Source organism: Heptranchias perlo, chromosome 1, assembly GCF_035084215.1.
Source record: "Heptranchias perlo isolate sHepPer1 chromosome 1, sHepPer1.hap1, whole genome shotgun sequence".
NCBI lineage: Eukaryota > Metazoa > Chordata > Chondrichthyes > Hexanchiformes > Hexanchidae > Heptranchias > Heptranchias perlo.
This window is the reverse complement of record NC_090325.1, coordinates 188,362,010-188,379,402: the sequence shown is the minus strand read 5'-3', so window position 1 is coordinate 188,379,402 and position 17,393 is coordinate 188,362,010. Positions and strand designations below refer to the sequence as shown.

Sequence of the window (17,393 nt, the reverse complement as noted above, 5' to 3'; positions counted from 1 at the left end):
ATAGAAAAAAATGACAGGAAATGCACACAGAGGTAAAATTAATATATTACACAGAGATGAACTGACCGACACATATTTTAAGTGACACTGTCGTCTACTTATTCTGTATTCATGTAATTTTACAGGCCGTACAACCAAACCAGCTGTCAAAAGAATTTTTGCAGGAGGAAACCAAGGCTTTGCAGAGTTCTGTGATGAAGTGGTAAGAATATAAGTACATTTTAAGACCATGCGGTTGTGTTTGTTGCACTACCAATATCATTGAAATCTGCAAGACTGCACAATGGGAATGGAAATTCACTTGGGCTGAACAACATTTCAGATAATCGTGTTTAACATTTTTAATTCAAAAATTGCAGGGCCACGGGGAAAGAGCCGGCACAGGCACAATGGGCCGAATGGCCTCCTTCTGTGCTGTAAGATTCCAAGATTCTATGCTTATATGCGAGGCCAGTCGCTTGACCGTTTACGGCCGTGCCTTCAGCTGCCTAGGCCCTACGCCCTGGAATTCCCTCCGTAAACCTCACTCTCCTCCTTCAAGGCACTCCTTAAAACCTACTACCACTTTGGCCAAGGTCACCTGTCCTAACATCTTATGTGGCTCGGTGTCAAATTTCGTTTGATAATGCTCCTGTGAAGTGCCTTGGGACGTTTTACCACGTTAAAGGCACCATATAATTGCAAGTTGTTGTATCAGTATGGACGGCAATATTTCCCCCTCAGTTCCCCTTCGGCCTTGTTTGTTCATGTGCTTGTTGCAACCAAGAGGAAAGATTTCTCCCTGGCTCCTGCAATGTAATCACTCAGCCTCACTGTGGCAACACCGGAAGGATCTTCTCTCCGATTTTAACTCTTCCCAATCAGGAGCTCAGCAGAGTTGAAGGAATTGGATTTGTTTCCCTCTACTCCAGGGATTTGTGGACTACTGTTCCAAAAGCAATGTGCCACTATGTTGCCTTAGAATAAAGTTCTGTTTAAATATATATCATACAATTGCAAGATGTGTCATCGATTTAAATTATTTTGCTGTACATCAATCCTGGCTCAGTACAGGAAATATCAACTGTATAATAACAGAATTCCGCAGTACGGAAGGAGGCCATTTGGCCCATCGTGCCAGTGCCATCTCTCTGAAAGAGCTTTCAAATAATCCCATTCCTCTGCCCTTTCCCCAGACCCTTTCAATTTTTTCTTCTTCAAATATATCTCCTTTTAAAAGCTGTTATGGATTCTGCTTGTTTTAGGCAGCCTACCAGGATGCCTGCAAAGCGGCCTTTACCAATATGGCAGTGCCCGTAACGTAGGGGCAGATCGGGACATTGCGCCCCGAAACTGGTCCTTTCTGCCCAGAAAACAGGCACAATGAGGACCAATTTGTACCCCGATTTCACCCGGTAACATAGGGACCTCCAAAGCTTCTTTTTCCTGTCCAATCTGTATCTCCGATTCTTCTTCATCTGCTTCCTTGTCCCTGATCAATCTCATATGTACAACTTTACACACATCGTTGCTGCTGCCCTGCTTTTGCTGTCACAGGAAGCAGTCTCAATGACTCTGAGATGTATGGCTAACTCAGCTGTATCAAGAGTGCATTGTCTCTACTGGAGAGAATTGATGTTTCCTATCAGTGTTCTTTATGTGCAGATGGTCATTTAGTGCTTTTGTTTTTTTTCTCTAGGATTTGGTGTCCTCTATCGACCAATCCTCACTCAATACTTTGAAGAGAATCATGACAGTGGACAATTTACTGGGGAAGGAATTGTGCAAAAACACAAAAAAGTAAGTTGTCTTCCAGCAAAGTTCAGTTCAACTTTCAAAATTTCAGTATAACTTCCTTCAGAATTTTTCATTAATCTCCTCTGGGCAAACAGTTGGAAAGGCACATGTCTAGATTTGACCTATTGATGTTAAGTCTGGTATTAACACATTTATTTCAAATGGGATTAACGCTGATATTAAAATAGTACCAATCAGAAAATCTAAGTTGCAGTCTCTGGTGGACCGCTGTTCCACTGCCCTGTGATGGACCGCTGTTCCATTGCCCTGTGATGGACCGCTGTTCCATTGCCCTGTGATGGACCGCTGTTCCATTGCCCTGTGATGGACCGCTGTTCCACTGCCCTGTGATGCACCGCTGTTCCACTGCCCTGTGATGGACCGCTGTTCCACTGCCCTGTGATGGACCGCTGTTCCATTGCCCTGTGATGGACCGCTGTTCCATTGCCCTGTGATGGACCGCTGTTCCATTGCCCTGTGATGGACCGCTGTTCCACTGCCCTGTGATGCACCGCTGTTCCACTGCCCTGTGATGGACCGCTGTTCCACTGCCCTGTGATGGACCGCTGTTCCACTGCCCTGTGATGGACCGCTGTTCCACTGCCCTGTGATGGACCGCTGTTCCACTGCCCTGTGATGGACCGCTGTTCCACTGCCCTGTGATGGATCGCTGTTCCACTGCCCTGTGGTGGATGGCTGTTCCATTCCCCTGTGATGGACCGCTGTTCCATTCCCCTGTGTTGGACCGCTGTTCCACTCCCCTGTGGTGGACGGCTGTTCCATTCCCCTGTGTTGGACCGCTGTTCCACTCCCCTGTGGTGGACGGCTGTTCCATTCCCCTGTGTTGGACCGCTGTTCCACTCCCCTGTGGTGGACCGCTGTTCCACTGCCCTGTGTTGGACCGCTGTTCCACTCCCCTGTGGTGGACCGCTGTTCCACTGCCCTGTGTTGGACCGCTGTTCCACTCCCCTGTGGTGGACCGCTGTTCCACTCCCCTGTGTTGAACCGCTGTTCCACTGCCCTGTGTTGGACCGCTGTTCCATTCCCCTGTGTTGGTCCGCTGTTCCACTCCCCTGTGTTGGACCGCTGTTCCACTCCCCTGTGTTGAACCGCTGTTCCACTGCCCTGTGTTGGACCGCTGTTCCACTGCCCTGTGTTGGACCGCTGTTCCACTGCCCTGTGTTGAACCACTGTTCCATTCCCCTGTGTTGGACCGCTGTTCCACTCCCCTGTGTTGGACCGCTGTTCCACTGCCCTGTGTTGAACCGCTGTTCCATTCCCCTGTGTTGGACCGCTGTTCCACTCCCCTGTGTTGGACCGCTGTTCCACTCCCCTGTGTTGGACCGCTGTTCCATTCCCCTGTGTTGGACCGCTGTTCCACTGCCCTGTGTTGAACCGCTGTTCCACTCCCCTGTGTTGAACCGCTGTTCCACTGCCCTGTGTTGGTCCGCTGTTCCACTCCCCTGTGTTGGACCGCTGTTCCACTCCCCTGTGTTGGACCGCTGTTCCACTGCCCTGTGTTGGACCGCTGTTCCACTGCCCTGTGTTGGACCGCTGTTCCACTGCCCTGTGTTGGACCGCTGTTCCACTCCCCTGTGTTGGACCGCTGTTCCACTGCCCTGTGTTGAACCGCTGTTCCATTCCCCTGTGTTGGACCGCTGTTCCACTCCCCTGTGTTGGACCGCTGTTCCACTGCCCTGTGTTGAACCGCTGTTCCATTCCCCTGTGTTGGACCGCTGTTCCACTCCCCTGTGTTGGACCGCTGTTCCACTCCCCTGTGTTGGACCGCTGTTCCATTCCCCTGTGTTGGACCGCTGTTCCACTGCCCTGTGTTGAACCGCTGTTCCACTCCCCGGTGATGGACCGCTGTTCCACTGCCCTGTGGTGGACCGCTGTTCCACTCCCCTGTGGTGGACCGCTGTTCCACTCCCCTGTGTTGGACCGCTGTTCCATTGCCCTGTGATGGACCGCTGTTCCATTGCCCTGTGATGGACCGCTGTTCCATTGCCCTGTGATGGACCGCTGTTCCATTGCCCTGTGATGGACCGCTGTTCCATTCCCCTGTGTTGGACCGCTGTTCCATTGCCCTGTGATGGACCGCTGTTCCACTCCCCTGTGATGGACCGCTGTTCCACTGCCCTGTGTTGGACCGCTGTTCCACTCCCCTGTGATGGACCGCTGTTCCACTCCCCTGTGTTGGACCGCTGTTCCATTCCCCTGTGTACAACAGTGGCGATGTACAGAAACTGATGAGCACCAGAAGATTCTTGCATTTTATATTCTCTTCGTGAATAAAACAACACAATTGGCCAGAAAATCTCCAGACCGCAGGAATTATGGGGGCTTATGTCGGCCACTAGAGACCTGATGGGGGCAGAAACTCGGGTGCGACTCCGGAAACGCCAGGTCTCCTCCCGGAAGATCCTCTGCTGGCGGTTTCCGACAGGACCCGGGTGGGTGGATCATCTGCCTCAAACATGGACCATGACATTGGAGGAGGTGGGGGGCCTGGAGGCAGGCGTTTCCCAAGCTGTAATTCCCTCAGCTCCCACCTTCCTTCCACACAGCAATCTGGTCGACTGGATGAACTCAGCACGCAGCTCAGTTCAGGGGTGGACCTTAAAAATAATCACCTACTGGCTCCCAGAGTGGCTTGGTAGTGCCACTTTTTACCATGCCACCAAATGGGTGCCCAAGGTGCATCCAATATTGGCTCAGGCAGCTGCTGAAGATGTAGATACTCTGGCGGGGTCAGGAGCGGAGGTCAGCGCTACTTCTTCTGCCACACCTCGGCCAGCGGAATGGACTGGAGGATTTTGAGGGCCACTGTGTCTTTTATAGTCTATATTGTACTTGTGTTGATTGCTGTGCTGAGGATATTGCTGTACTGTACAAAAATTTGAGGACTCAATTGTCAACCAATTGCCATGATCCACCAGGAACTTTCACCGTAGTTGCATTTTTCAATAAATCTCTGAGTTTCTATATGTTCAATTGGTGCAGCTTCTAAATACAATCCAGGTTAATCTAATCCTATCACTGAATTCAACTTCACTATTTCTATTTACCCTTGTGTAGAAGGCCATACAAAACTTCTGTTTTGCAGGATCCAGTTACTGCGAATTTGTATTGTCCATAAATTAATGGAAGTATCTAACATTTAAAAAAAACAATAGCATGCATTAAATTTGTATGAATTTAATTTACAGGGCAATCCTTCAAGCATTTTCTGCTACTCAAACCCTGAATGGAAGCTTCCTGGAAGTGAGGTAAACAAATATATTAATGCCTAATAATTAGCATTAAAGTATCCTAATAAGACTTGCCACAGATCCTATTTGAGTTTGGTGTTTTATTCCTTTGGCCCAAACCAAAACCAAGTCAATTTTGTCTCAGGTTAATCTGATACTTCTTTAAAAAAATTTCTGGGGTTTATTTACCCAATTTACTTGAGGAGATTCATGCAACTAAATGAGCTGGAAATGGAAATTTGGAGAGATGGAAAAAGGGGTCGGAATAACAGGGTCCCACCTCAAGGTCCACCCCTGCTCACCCAGATTATGGTCTTTTTATAGCAAAATCCATGAGGAAATTTTGGGGCCCATATGGGGAATTGAAAAAGCAATACTTTGTGGACCAGATTAGATGATGCATATACTGTGCGAGGATATGTAGCTCTCTATTATTTTTTGCAAGTTAATTCCTGCCTTGCATATTCAGGCCTTATTAGCTTAGGTAGCAACTGTGACCAAAAGGGCAGGTTGCTGACCTTCTCCCAAGTTATCCCAATGCTCTACTAAGAGCCATTCAAGTATGACGAAAAAGGCAAATCATTCTCTAATTTTTCTTCCTTCTGTGAGGAAGTACCTGATCTCTTTTTGGCACCTTTCTGCAGTGGCACGGTTGAGATATGGGATTACACCCTTTGCAGGTTGACTTACATTGGCTCCCGGTCCACCAAAGCCTCCAATTTAAAATTCTCATCCCTGTTTTCAAATCCGTACATGGCCTCACCTCTCCTATCTCTGTAACCCCCAACTCCGTAACCTCCTCCAGCCTCCAACCCTCCGAGAACTCTGTGTTCCTCCAACCATCCAGGACAAAGCAGCCCGCTTGATTGGCACCCCATCAACCACCCTAAACATTCACTCCCTCAACCACCAGCACACCGTGGCTGCAGTGTGTACCATCTACAAGATGCATTGCAACAACTCACCAAGACTCCTTCGACAGCATCTCCTAAACCCACGACCTCTACCACCTAGAAGGACAAGGGCAGCAGGCACATGGGAACACCACTACCTGCACATTCCCCTCCAAGTCACACACCATCCTGACTTGGAAATATATCGTCGTTCCTTCATCGTCACTGGGTCAAAATCCTGGAACTCCCTACCTAACAGCATTGTGGGAGAACCTTCACCACATGGACAGCAGCGGTTCAAGAAGGCGGCTCACCGCCACCTTCTCAAGGGCAATTAAGGATAGGCAATAAATGTTGGCCCTGCCAGTGACATCCACATCCCATGAACGAATATGAAAAAAAATTCTGCCCTCTTGTGCATCCCTGACGTCCTACGTCCCCCTACTGGCAGCTGTGCCTTCAGCTGTCTAGGCTGAGCTCTGGAATTCCCTCCCTAAACCTCTCCACCTCTCTACCTCTCTCTCCTCCTTTAAGATGCTCCTTAAAACCTGTCTCTTTGTCCAAGTTTTTAGTCACCTGTCCTAATATCTCCTTTTTTGGCTTGGTGTCAATTTTTTGTCTGATTACAAAACAGGCGAAAAACAGTAGAAGACCTATATTTCACAAGGGGTAATAAGGATGAATGATGATGTGTTTAGGACTATATCTTACCACTCAATGGGGTAGATTTCAATGGAATGTAAATTGGGGGAGGGGGGGAAGGTTTGTAAATGTTTGGACTGTTCACTCTGCCAGATCACCACCCAGGTTGTAGAGATGAAAATTTACCCCCCCTCCCGCCATGAGACTTAGTGTTCGAGCTCCAGCATGTTGGGCCTTGCTCTAATTCTTACCACTATATAGATTTGGGTTATCACAAAGACCCATTACTTCAAATCAGTCTCCAGTATCATTAAGAAAATGAGTACAATATCAAATTGTTTCTACAATGCACTGACAATCATTCTTGATATTATTCAAAACAGCAAGGATAACCATTTCAAAACAAGCCAAGCGGACCGGTCTGGTCTAGATATGTCTAAAGTAAATCTGACCTTCAAGAAGTTGGCAGAAAACTCCTCAATGTTGCAGCAGGTAATATTAGTCACTCCAGGGTACCTATAGCTTCTCACATCTTAAAATACTGGAATGTACTTTATATCTCTACAAATATTGAAGTTATTTCTTCACATTCTGGCTTTTTACAGAACTTTGTTATGTTTGTGTCGATTCATTGGCCATTTTCATATTTGATATTTCATGATCGTCGACCTTTTCTCTAGTTTTTATTTGTGCCATTTTGCCAGTGCATGTTTATTTGTTATTAAACATTTAAACAGAGGCCACCAATGTTTAATCTTCAATCAGCGCAATGTAGAGTAACAATTAATGTGAAAGAACCATTGCCATTGATGAACCCGAGAACAATGCAGTTGTAAGAGACGGTATCAGACACTGGTGTACAAATTCAGACATTTCAATCACACTCATGTATCTGCTGAAGTATTCACAGGATATGTGATTTAACCACCCAGGGCTCTGAACTTTTTAGGTTCAGCTGTTGTTGTTTTTGTATCTTCCCTTGGAGAATAGTGTGAAGTACAGGAAGGATTTGCAGGCTGATTAACAGTCTGACAGGCTGTGAATACTCCTTCCATGGCCGTAACCATCTTTATACCAGCCCATAGGGTGGTTAGTCCTATAGAGCAGGGAGGGTTTAATGGGCTCCCACAATTCATATAGTGAGGGGTGGGGAGATCATCCACAGCCACCGGATGTGAGTATCCTGCTGGATGTCAACCCAGAATTCAGTGCCGGAGCTCCGGTCTCCGCTCACCGGAATTTCTGGAGTGGGGTTCGAAACCTGCACCTCCATAAAGCAGAGGCAGGAATGCTACCACTAAGCCAAAGGCTGGCTGCTTTTAGATTCAGTAACACTGCATTTTACTGTGCAGGTATTTTGATAAAGACATCGAACCTCGTGCGTTGATGTCTGACAGCATTGTGTAAATGTACTGAATGTAATGTTACTTCAGGGTTTGGCATCCTATTGTGCTACCAAAAGATTCTCTCACCGCAGTTAATCTGATGCAGTGATATTGTGATGAAAGATGTTGTAGGATTTACAAGAGGTTCAACAAATACAAATAACTGATTTGATTTCATTAATTCACATATGCAAAATTGTAGTTAAAATATTTTAAAACATACTGGGGGTGTAATAGGTCTTTGAAAGTAGCGTGAAACGGGCTCGTGGTGAATCGAGTTCCCGTTTCACACCGCGCCTGATATTCTTTTCCATCGCTGTTAATGATGAGGTGTAAAACGGGCTACCGATTCACCACAAGCTCGTTTTGCGCTACTGGCAAAGACTAATTTGACTCCCCTAGTTGCTTTACTGGTGTCCTAAAACCACTGCTCTAGCTGCCAGGTAACACAGCTGAAAGCTAAAATAGAAACAGAACTTGCTGGTAGCGCACAGCAGGTCAGCGAAAGAGAAAGAAAGTTTTAAAGTGTTCGGATGAGAGCCTTCACTAGAACTGATGAAGGGTTATATCTGCTACATTAGACTTGGATGTGTGAATGGGTGTTTCCAATGTAATACAGCATACAGCATACAAGGAGGCCATTTGGCCCATCGTGCCTGTGTCGGTTCTCCAAAAGTGCTACCAATTAGTCGCTCTTTCCCCATAGCACTGCACTTTTTTTTCCTTTTTAAGTATATATCCATCCCCTTTTGAAAGTTACTATTGAATCTGCTTCCACCACCCTTTCAGGCAGTGCATTCCAGATCATAACAACTCGCCGAGTAAAACAATTTCTCATCATCTCCCCCCTGGCTTTTTTGCCAATTACCTTAAGTCTGTGCCCTCTGGTTACCGACCCTTCTGCCAGTGGAAACAGTTTCTCCCGATCTACTCTTTCAAAACCCCTCATGATTTTGAACTCCTCTATTAAATCTCCCCTTAACCTTCTCTGCTCTAAGGAGAACAATCCCAGCTTCTCTAGTCTCTCCACAAAACTGAAGTTCCTCATCCCTGGTACCATTCCGGTAAATCTCCTCTGCATCCTCTCTAAGGCCTCGGCATCCTTTCTAAAGTGTAGTGCAAAATATTTCTTCTATTTTCTGTTTTATATCAGATTTTATCTCTTCACAAGCTAATTTGCTCCAGCTATATTGTTTCCATAAATTTTGAGAGACTGTACTTCTTTCTCCTTGACCCATATAACAAAATTATTGTACATGATCACAGTACGGTATGTTGCAGAGCTTATTAGTTTCACAATGATATTTTTGTTCTTTATGAGCCAAAACTCGACCCCGGAAAATGTACCTACCGTGAAAATACCCAATTACAGAGGGTACATTTTACTAAGTTAAAGGCGCTACATAAATGCAAGTTGTTGTTGTGATGTGCTGGGAATTGGGGGTTGATCTGTGATTTTAAATCCAGCGTGAATTTGTACAACCACCAACTCCACAAAATGTTTGTTGGATGCACTTCAACCAGTTGTACAATACCTCCGACCCTTCAAACAAAACGCACTGTGAAGCTTTCAAAATGCAAAATTGCCATTTCCAAAACATTTAAATCATGCTCTTTTCCTGTATACTTTTGATGTGGAACATTATAAAACAACATACTGTTTTAAAACAAAATCTTCTAAATGGAGAATGAATCACAAAGTACTTCTTCATTTACAGTCTTCTCTAAATGATCTAAAAAAAATCCTCGAAGGATTACTCTAGGAATCATTACATGGAAATCTCCTAAATGAAATAGTTTTCACACCTGCAAATGTTGCTTTGAATTTGTGTCAGCTACAGTTTAATATTACCCACATCAATGTATGGACATCTGCAGAACGATCAGCTATAGATCATTACGACTACATATTCCGTTGCAGAAATTCACCCTTGAAATTTAATGATCTTACATTGTGAGGTCAATAAATAATACAAAAAGCACATTTTGGAATTTGATTTACTGCACTAAGTGGATATAGTGGGCGTTAATTATTATGGGGGAGTTACACTTCTGCAACTGATGTTCATTATTTTACAGGTGACTGCTGCAGTACAGAATAACCTGATCCCTTCATTACCTAAATCTCCTGCTTGTGTGGAAGCTATGCGAGTGTACATTATTCTGCCCGCACTCATTATGCTGGAAGAGCAGAAGGACTTAACAAAACTGAACAGAGCCATTCTTTCACTGGAAAAAAGCCATTTTAAAATACTTGGTAAGTTTTTTTATAAATATATATATCTATATATATATATATAAACGTCATTGAAAACTCCGCACATTGCAGTTAAAAGAAAATACTACAGAAGTCAACAGAAACAAAAAGTTCCAACATTTGTGGGAGATGTTCGATTTCTAAAAGGTGCGATGTATCACTTCCACTTTAACTTTTGAAATGTAAGGATGGATTTCAATGACCTTGTGTGTCAGGAGTCCACATCAGGAGTTCAGAGCAACCAATTGCATTGGATTCAAGTCCCACTCCAGAGCCTTGAGCACATAATCCAGGCTGACACTTCAGTGCAGTACTGAGGGGGTACTACAATGTCGGAGGTGCCGTCTTTTGGATCAGATACTAAATCAAGGCCCCGTCTGCCCTCTCAGCTAGATGTAAAAGATCCCATGGCACTATTCGAAGAACAGCAGGGGAGTTCTCCCCGGTGTCCTAGCCAATATTTATCCCTCAACCAACAGCACTAAAACAGATTATCTGATTATTAGCATATTGCTGTTTGTGAGAACTTGCTGTGTGCAAATTGGCTGCTGCGTTTCCTTCATTGCAGTAGTCACTTAATTGGCTGTAAAGCTCTTTTGGGATGTCCTGAGTTCATGAAAGGCGCTATAGAAATGCACGTTCGTTCTATCTTTCCTGTGACCCTGTGATGTTAGCCGAATGGTTAAACCAATGCAAAACCAATGACTCGTGCTGCATAATCTGGGATATTGACCTAGTATTTCTGATTCTTATTCAGTGCCAGATGTCTGAGGACATCAACAACTTGTTAAACAAAAAAGCGAAAAGCTTAAACAAAGAAACGAGGATTGTGAATTTTACAGTTTGATGCCTTGGTCCAGTCTCATTTTGGACGATGAAATTCAGTGTATTCTCATCACAATGGATGAGGAAGACCATCCAGAAAGACCCTCCAGTCTCCGATCACTGCATCAGATTCCTTAAATGATTCTGGAGTTTTCATCCACAGGACCCAATCCAGAATTCAATTCCATGCAACGCTTTGTATGAAGAAGAGCTTCCTGACATCAGTCCTAAATTTGTCTGTCACTAATTTTAACCAGTGCCACTTTCCTCCACTGTCTTCAGATTTATCTTTTCAATACTGTTTATTCTGTTATCCACCTTTCAGTTGCTGCCTATCAAGGCTGAAATCAGAAGTTTCTCCCAATTTTTCCTCATGCCCTAATCGTTTGATGCTAATGACCAGTCTTGGCTCAGTGGTAGGAGTCTCGCCTCTGAGTCAGAAGGTTGTGCGTTCAAGCCCCACTCCAGAGACTTGAGCACACAATTCAGGTTAACACCAGTGCAGTACTGAGAGAGTGTTGCACTGTCAGAGGTGCCGTATGTTATATGAGACTTAAACCGAGGCTCCGTGTGCCCTCTCGGGTGGACGTAAAAGATCTCATTGCACTATTTGAAGAAAAGCAGGGGAATTCTCCCTGGTGTCCTGGCCAATATTTATCCCTCAATCAATATCGGTAAAACAGATTATCTGTTTATGTATCTCATTGCTGTTTGTGGGACCTTGCTTTGCGCAAATTGGCTGCCACGTTTCCTACATTACGACAGGGACTAACTACACTTTGAAAAAGTATTTAATTGGTTGTAAAACACTTTGAGACATCCTGACGTTGTGAAAGGCGCTATATAAATGCAACTCTTTCTTTCTTTTCTACACCACCTTCAGGGCTTGAATATCTTGGGTGATCATAACTGGACAAGGTGCTCAAGCACCCGGGGTTCTCCTGATTGTAACTTTGGCAGAAACCCCGTTTACGCCAAGTAAACAGGGTCTCCACCGAAGTTAAGGCAGCCGATCGGGAGAACTGCCGAGGAACATCTTGGCAAAGGTGTGACATGATTGGTTTAAGCATGGCATCCACTGTTTTGGCCTTATAGTTCATCATTCTGTTTACCTTTTTTGATCTGGTAGGCTGCACTTTATTTTGCATTAACAATTCCGCACCCTCTCTTGACCAGAATGCTGGTGGACTACAATGCCTTCCAAGTTCTTTGTGCGCCTTGTGAAGATGTATAAAAAAGAATCACATCGACTTCTTCAACTCGCTATGGTGGACAGCTCAGGAGACTACTCAAAACTACACGATTCCTTAAAAATTTTACAGGCACTTTACAAGGTAGGTGAGAATTTTAAGTTTTTGTTATGGACCACTATTTTGAATCTCCCCTCACTCTGCTCCACCTTTAGCTGTCTTGTCCCCACACTCTGGAACTCTTCTCTTTGCTACATCCCTCCCCATCTTCAAAAAGAGTCCTGAAAACCTACTTTGACCAGTCACCTCCCTTAACTATTCCTACACAATTACTTGGAGTTTGTTTTTGACCTTCTGTGAAACACCTTGGGATGTTTTACTACATGAAAACTGGCCCTATAAATACAAAATTGTTATGACCTGTGGAATGCAACTTGTCAGGACTGAGTAATGTAGATTGCACCATTAGATTGACACCATGGCCCCGATTTTAACCTAACCTGCCCGACAGGAACTGGGCAGGTTCAGATTGGACACCCATTTTACATCCCGTCCGATTTTACTCTCCATTGAAGTCAGTGGAAAGTAAAAGTCAAATCAGGCGGGGTGTAAAATGGGCGGCTGACCCAATCCTGTCAGTTTCCTGCAGGTTTGGTTAACATTGGGGCCAATAGCATGGTTTTGTAAAATTGCTCCTATCCAGGAGTTTACAGGTGCGCTGCCTGCAATTTCCCAATACACGCGGCCAGTGTCTGAGACAGTGGTATGCGTTCCCAAGGTCGGCCCTCACAGTTTTCTCTTAGATATTTTACCTGTTATTGTTTACCTCCCTTGGAAGGGTAAATAAGTTTGATTTAGTCCATGCCAGAGCAAATTGTACGTGGTCTGTTGGAAGGAATGGGGCTTGATGGGTCAATTGGCCTTTCTCATGCTATACCTTCTTATGGTAACATTGGTCTTTTCTCATCCAGCAATTCCTATGTCCAATTCAACTTCTACCACCTTGGTAGTCACATGATACATCGATAATGGAGTTGTTGACTAATCATAGCAATCAATCTCTATCAATTAGTCTACAACAGACTCAGACATGAGGTGAGGAAAACCCCAGTGGTGGAGAGATTTGGGAACAATAGGCCCAAAGTCACCTGTTCCTCCCAAGCCTGTTACACTTAGCACATGTCATGTCTCAAATTACTCATATACTGTATCCCAAAATTTTAATTTGTGTTCTTTAATTATATGCTGGCAGGTAAACTCTAGCAGATACGCCAATATTGAAGAGAGACATTTCTGCATTCCTGTAATGGAAATGTTTACAGATTTTTTAACGGTAAGTGGATGAATATTTCCATAAAAGGCTGTGCTTAAAATGATCCCACTTTTCATCAGAACTGGAAGATGTTAAAAGAATTATAATGTTTTTGAGCAAGTACAGAGTCAGGGAAAGGAGGGGAAGGGAGGGGAGGGGAGGAAAGAACAAAAGGGAAGGTCTGTGATCGGGTAGAGGGCACGAGTGATTAAATGACAAAAGGGATGATGGTGCAAGACAAGAAGGGTGGTAATGGGACAGGTTAAGAAACAAAAGATTGATCAGGAGTAGCTGTAAATGGCAGCAGCAGAACCATTACCAGCACTAGCTGGCCGAAAAAATGGGAGCGGTGGTTATGATCTGAAGTTATTGAAATCAGTATTGAGTCCGGAAGGTTGTAAAGTGCCTAAACGAAAGATGAGGTGCTGTTCCTCAAGCTTACATTGAGCTTCATGGGAACATAATCACTACATCACCTAATGTGAACTGCCTCTATTTGATTTCAAAAAGGATAACTGTGCAGACCTGTAAATGGTCTATTCCAGTTGGACAGGTCTGTAAACCATTGGGTAAACAGTGTGACATTACAGGTGTCATTGCCCCAAACATTCTGTCTGCAGTAAAATCAAAACCATGTTTTCACTTACTGTAAAATATGACTAAGAAACTAAAAAATGTATATGGTGTTATAAATTAATTTTGGGAAATGGTAGCACAAGAGCAGGAGCCCTAAATTCCAACCAGACGGTCCATTCATTCATTTCCAGCCTCTACTGATACTTGCATAGAGCCGGCATGGACTTGATGGGCTGAATGGCATCCATCCATGCTGTAACCGTTCTATGATTCCACTTAAATTGTTCTTTCAATAAGCAAGCTAGTCCAGTTCTACGATGGGGTTCCCAATGGAAGATTTCACAGAGGCAATGTGTGTCATTCAGGGAAGGGTAACCATTTGTAAGGATGTGAATAAGTGACACACACGTCAGTTTCCTGGTCACCCTGTGGCAAATAAGATCTGTGGTGTTGATTTTATGTTTTCTTCACAGTTAATGGAGAGACAAGGTGTACCATTGTTTCAACCTTTTGTTCAGTTTGAGCAATGCATCGTAGCACTTCGAATGGTAGGTGATTTGTGTTGCACGTTTGTTTTAGTGAATGATAAACATTTTGTTTAGTTATTTTCTCCTCGGTCCATGAAACAGTACAAGAGAAGTCAGGTGACCTGCTCTCAGGTCACTCTAAACCCGCCTGCTAGAAGATGTGTGACTCTTCCTCTGACTTTCTCCCTTTCTCTGTGAGGACGTACGTGGCCTCTGCTTGTTGCTTTCTCACAGTGACCCAGCTGAGAATGGGGGTAACTGACAGTGTGAGGGGCTCTCTGCTCACTTCCACATTTTCGTGCCCCACCCACAGTAATGGATATAATAGAGGAACATGGGTTTCCCTTTGGGGATTCCTCTGATGGAGGAGGAAAATGAGACCAGAAGGCAGCACTGAAGAAGGATGAGGCCAACACGCTATTACCACTCCCCCCGCCCCCCTCCCCACTCCCTGGGAAGGACCCACTGTGGGTGGCAGTGCGACTGCCTGGGATACCTGGCCTGGCCTTCTCTGCGCTCTTTCTTTAAAATTGTACCATTTAGTTTACATTGCCTCTGCTCATTCTTCCTACCAAAATGTATCACTTCACACTTCTCTGCATTAAATTTCATCTGCTATGTGTCTGCAGTCTGTCTATGTCCTCCTGAAGTCTGTTACTATCCTCAACATTGTTTACTACATTTCTGAGTTTCGTATCAGCTGCAAACTTTGAAATTATGCCCTATATACCCAAGTCCAGTTCATTAATATATATTCAAAAGAGCAATGGTCCTAATACTGACCCCTAGAGAACACCACTGTATACTTCCCTCCAGTCTGAAAAACAACCATTCACCACTGCTCTCTGCTTTCAGTCCCTTAGCCAATTTTGTATCCACGCTGTCACTGTCTCTTTAATCCTGTGGGCTTAAATTTTACTTACAAGTCTATAATGTGGTACTTTATCAAATGCCTTTCAAAAGACCATTTATACAGCATCAACCACACTACCCTCATCAACCCTTTCCATTACTTCATCAAAGAACTCAATCAAGTTGGTCAAACATGATTTTCCTTTAACAAATCCGTGCTGACTTTCATTTATTAGCCCAAACTTTCCCAAATTAATTTTGTCCCAGATTATTGTCTCCAAAAGTTTCCCCACCACCGCCATTAGGCTGACTGGCCTGTAATTTCCGGGTTTATCCCACTCCCCTTTTTTGAACAGGAGTGTAACATTTCCAATCATCCACTCCTCTGACACCACCCCCGGATAAGCGGGGAACTGGAGCAGTAAGACAACATGAAGAGGCAATAGAAAGTCTTAATGGGGGGAAAAAAATGTCAAATGGGAACCGTTTGCTATTTTGTAGAAATATATATAAAACACACATAATTCTTGTTTTGATTAATATACAGTGATGAGATTTTTATTACGTATTTTTTTTCCACAGATCAACAAACAATTAATTCCATATCCTTGCATCTTTGATATGGATACAAAACTTAAACTATTGAATCTGGGATCCATGATACTGCAAAGAGTATGTATTACATATTGATTTGTAGAATATTAGAATGCCCATGTATAATGTGCGGAGTGAGGCGTGCTACAACACAGTAGCATTTCAAGGGGTTCAGGTTATGTCACAAGGTGTGGCCTTGATTTTGCGTCGGCTGCGATCCCGGCAGTTGGGCTAAGATTGCTCCCGTCACTGCCCGCCAGCACTGATCCCGCCAGAGTATGCAGGTTTAGCGGGAGGGCACTGCCTATGCTACTATGTACGTATCTTGGATGCCCACCGACCTGCCCTCTCAGGTGGACGTAAAAGATCCCATGGCACTATTCGAAGAAGAGCAGGGGAGTTCTCCTGACCAAAATTTAATCGCTCAACATCACTAAAACACATTATGTGGTCATTTATGCAAAATGGCTGCGCGTTTCCTACATCACAACAGTGACAACACTTGAAAAAGTACTTAATTGGCTGTAAAGCACTTTGGGATGTCCCGAGGTTGTGAAAGGCGGTGTATAGAGTAGACAGGGCTTGATGGCCGGCGCGGACACGATGGGCCGAAGGGCCTCTATCCGTGCTGTATAACTCTATGACTCTATGACTCTCTATAAACGCAAGTCTGTTTTTCTTTCCCTGTGAGTGATGCTTCTCGCCATCGAAGAATCAGCCGTTGGATTAAAAAGTGACTCCTTACCATGGATGATACTATCAACTCCGGGGGGGGGAGGGAAAACAGGCGGTAACAGATTGGCCTCCCCTTATACACCCCGTGGAAAGGACAATCATGCGGGGATATAACTGGTGCTGATTCTCTTCCTTCCATTTTACACCCCTGGTGAAGTTGAAAGTTTCGCCCCATTTCTATGTGATTTTTTTTTTGTCAATTCGGATGTTGTGGTAGACAGTAGCCACTCGTCATCTTCCTCTCATTTACCAGATGATTACGCTAAAAGCGGAGATGAAATTGATTTTACTGCCAGATACACGGCAATGTTGTTGATTCTCTCGGTCTCTCGCTTTCTGTGTACTTTTGCAAACCGGAACCGTTTTCTTACACGTGAAACAATTTATTTCAGCAACCCTTCATACTAGAGCTGCAGGTTACAAGGACAGCGATTCTTCAGGATACACTGGAATGCTTAAGATCCCACAGATCAGCTGCTCATTATACTCCACTTCAGGTACAAAACTGGCTCGTACCGATGAATAGTTAGAATTTTTTTCACTTGTGAAATATTTTTAAAATCTAATTCTCAACTAAC

General features: G+C 44.4%; 1 protein-coding gene across 2 annotated transcripts in view; it reads left to right on the top strand.

The window, feature by feature from the left end:
- Positions 1-17,393, top strand: part of LOC137329969 (probable E3 ubiquitin-protein ligase HERC4) — a 43,485-nt gene that overhangs the window by 10,626 nt on the left and 15,466 nt on the right. For both annotated transcript variants that reach the window (XM_067994457.1, XM_067994458.1), the window contains exons 8-17: positions 126-202; positions 1,679-1,779; positions 4,986-5,045; positions 6,946-7,054; positions 10,027-10,204; positions 12,206-12,363; positions 13,472-13,552; positions 14,581-14,655; positions 16,069-16,158; positions 17,208-17,312. In XM_067994457.1, coding sequence (XP_067850558.1) covers positions 126-202; positions 1,679-1,779; positions 4,986-5,045; positions 6,946-7,054; positions 10,027-10,204; positions 12,206-12,363; positions 13,472-13,552; positions 14,581-14,655; positions 16,069-16,158; positions 17,208-17,312 — 1,034 coding nt within the window. The remainder of the gene's footprint in view (positions 1-125; positions 203-1,678; positions 1,780-4,985; positions 5,046-6,945; positions 7,055-10,026; positions 10,205-12,205; positions 12,364-13,471; positions 13,553-14,580; positions 14,656-16,068; positions 16,159-17,207; positions 17,313-17,393) is intronic.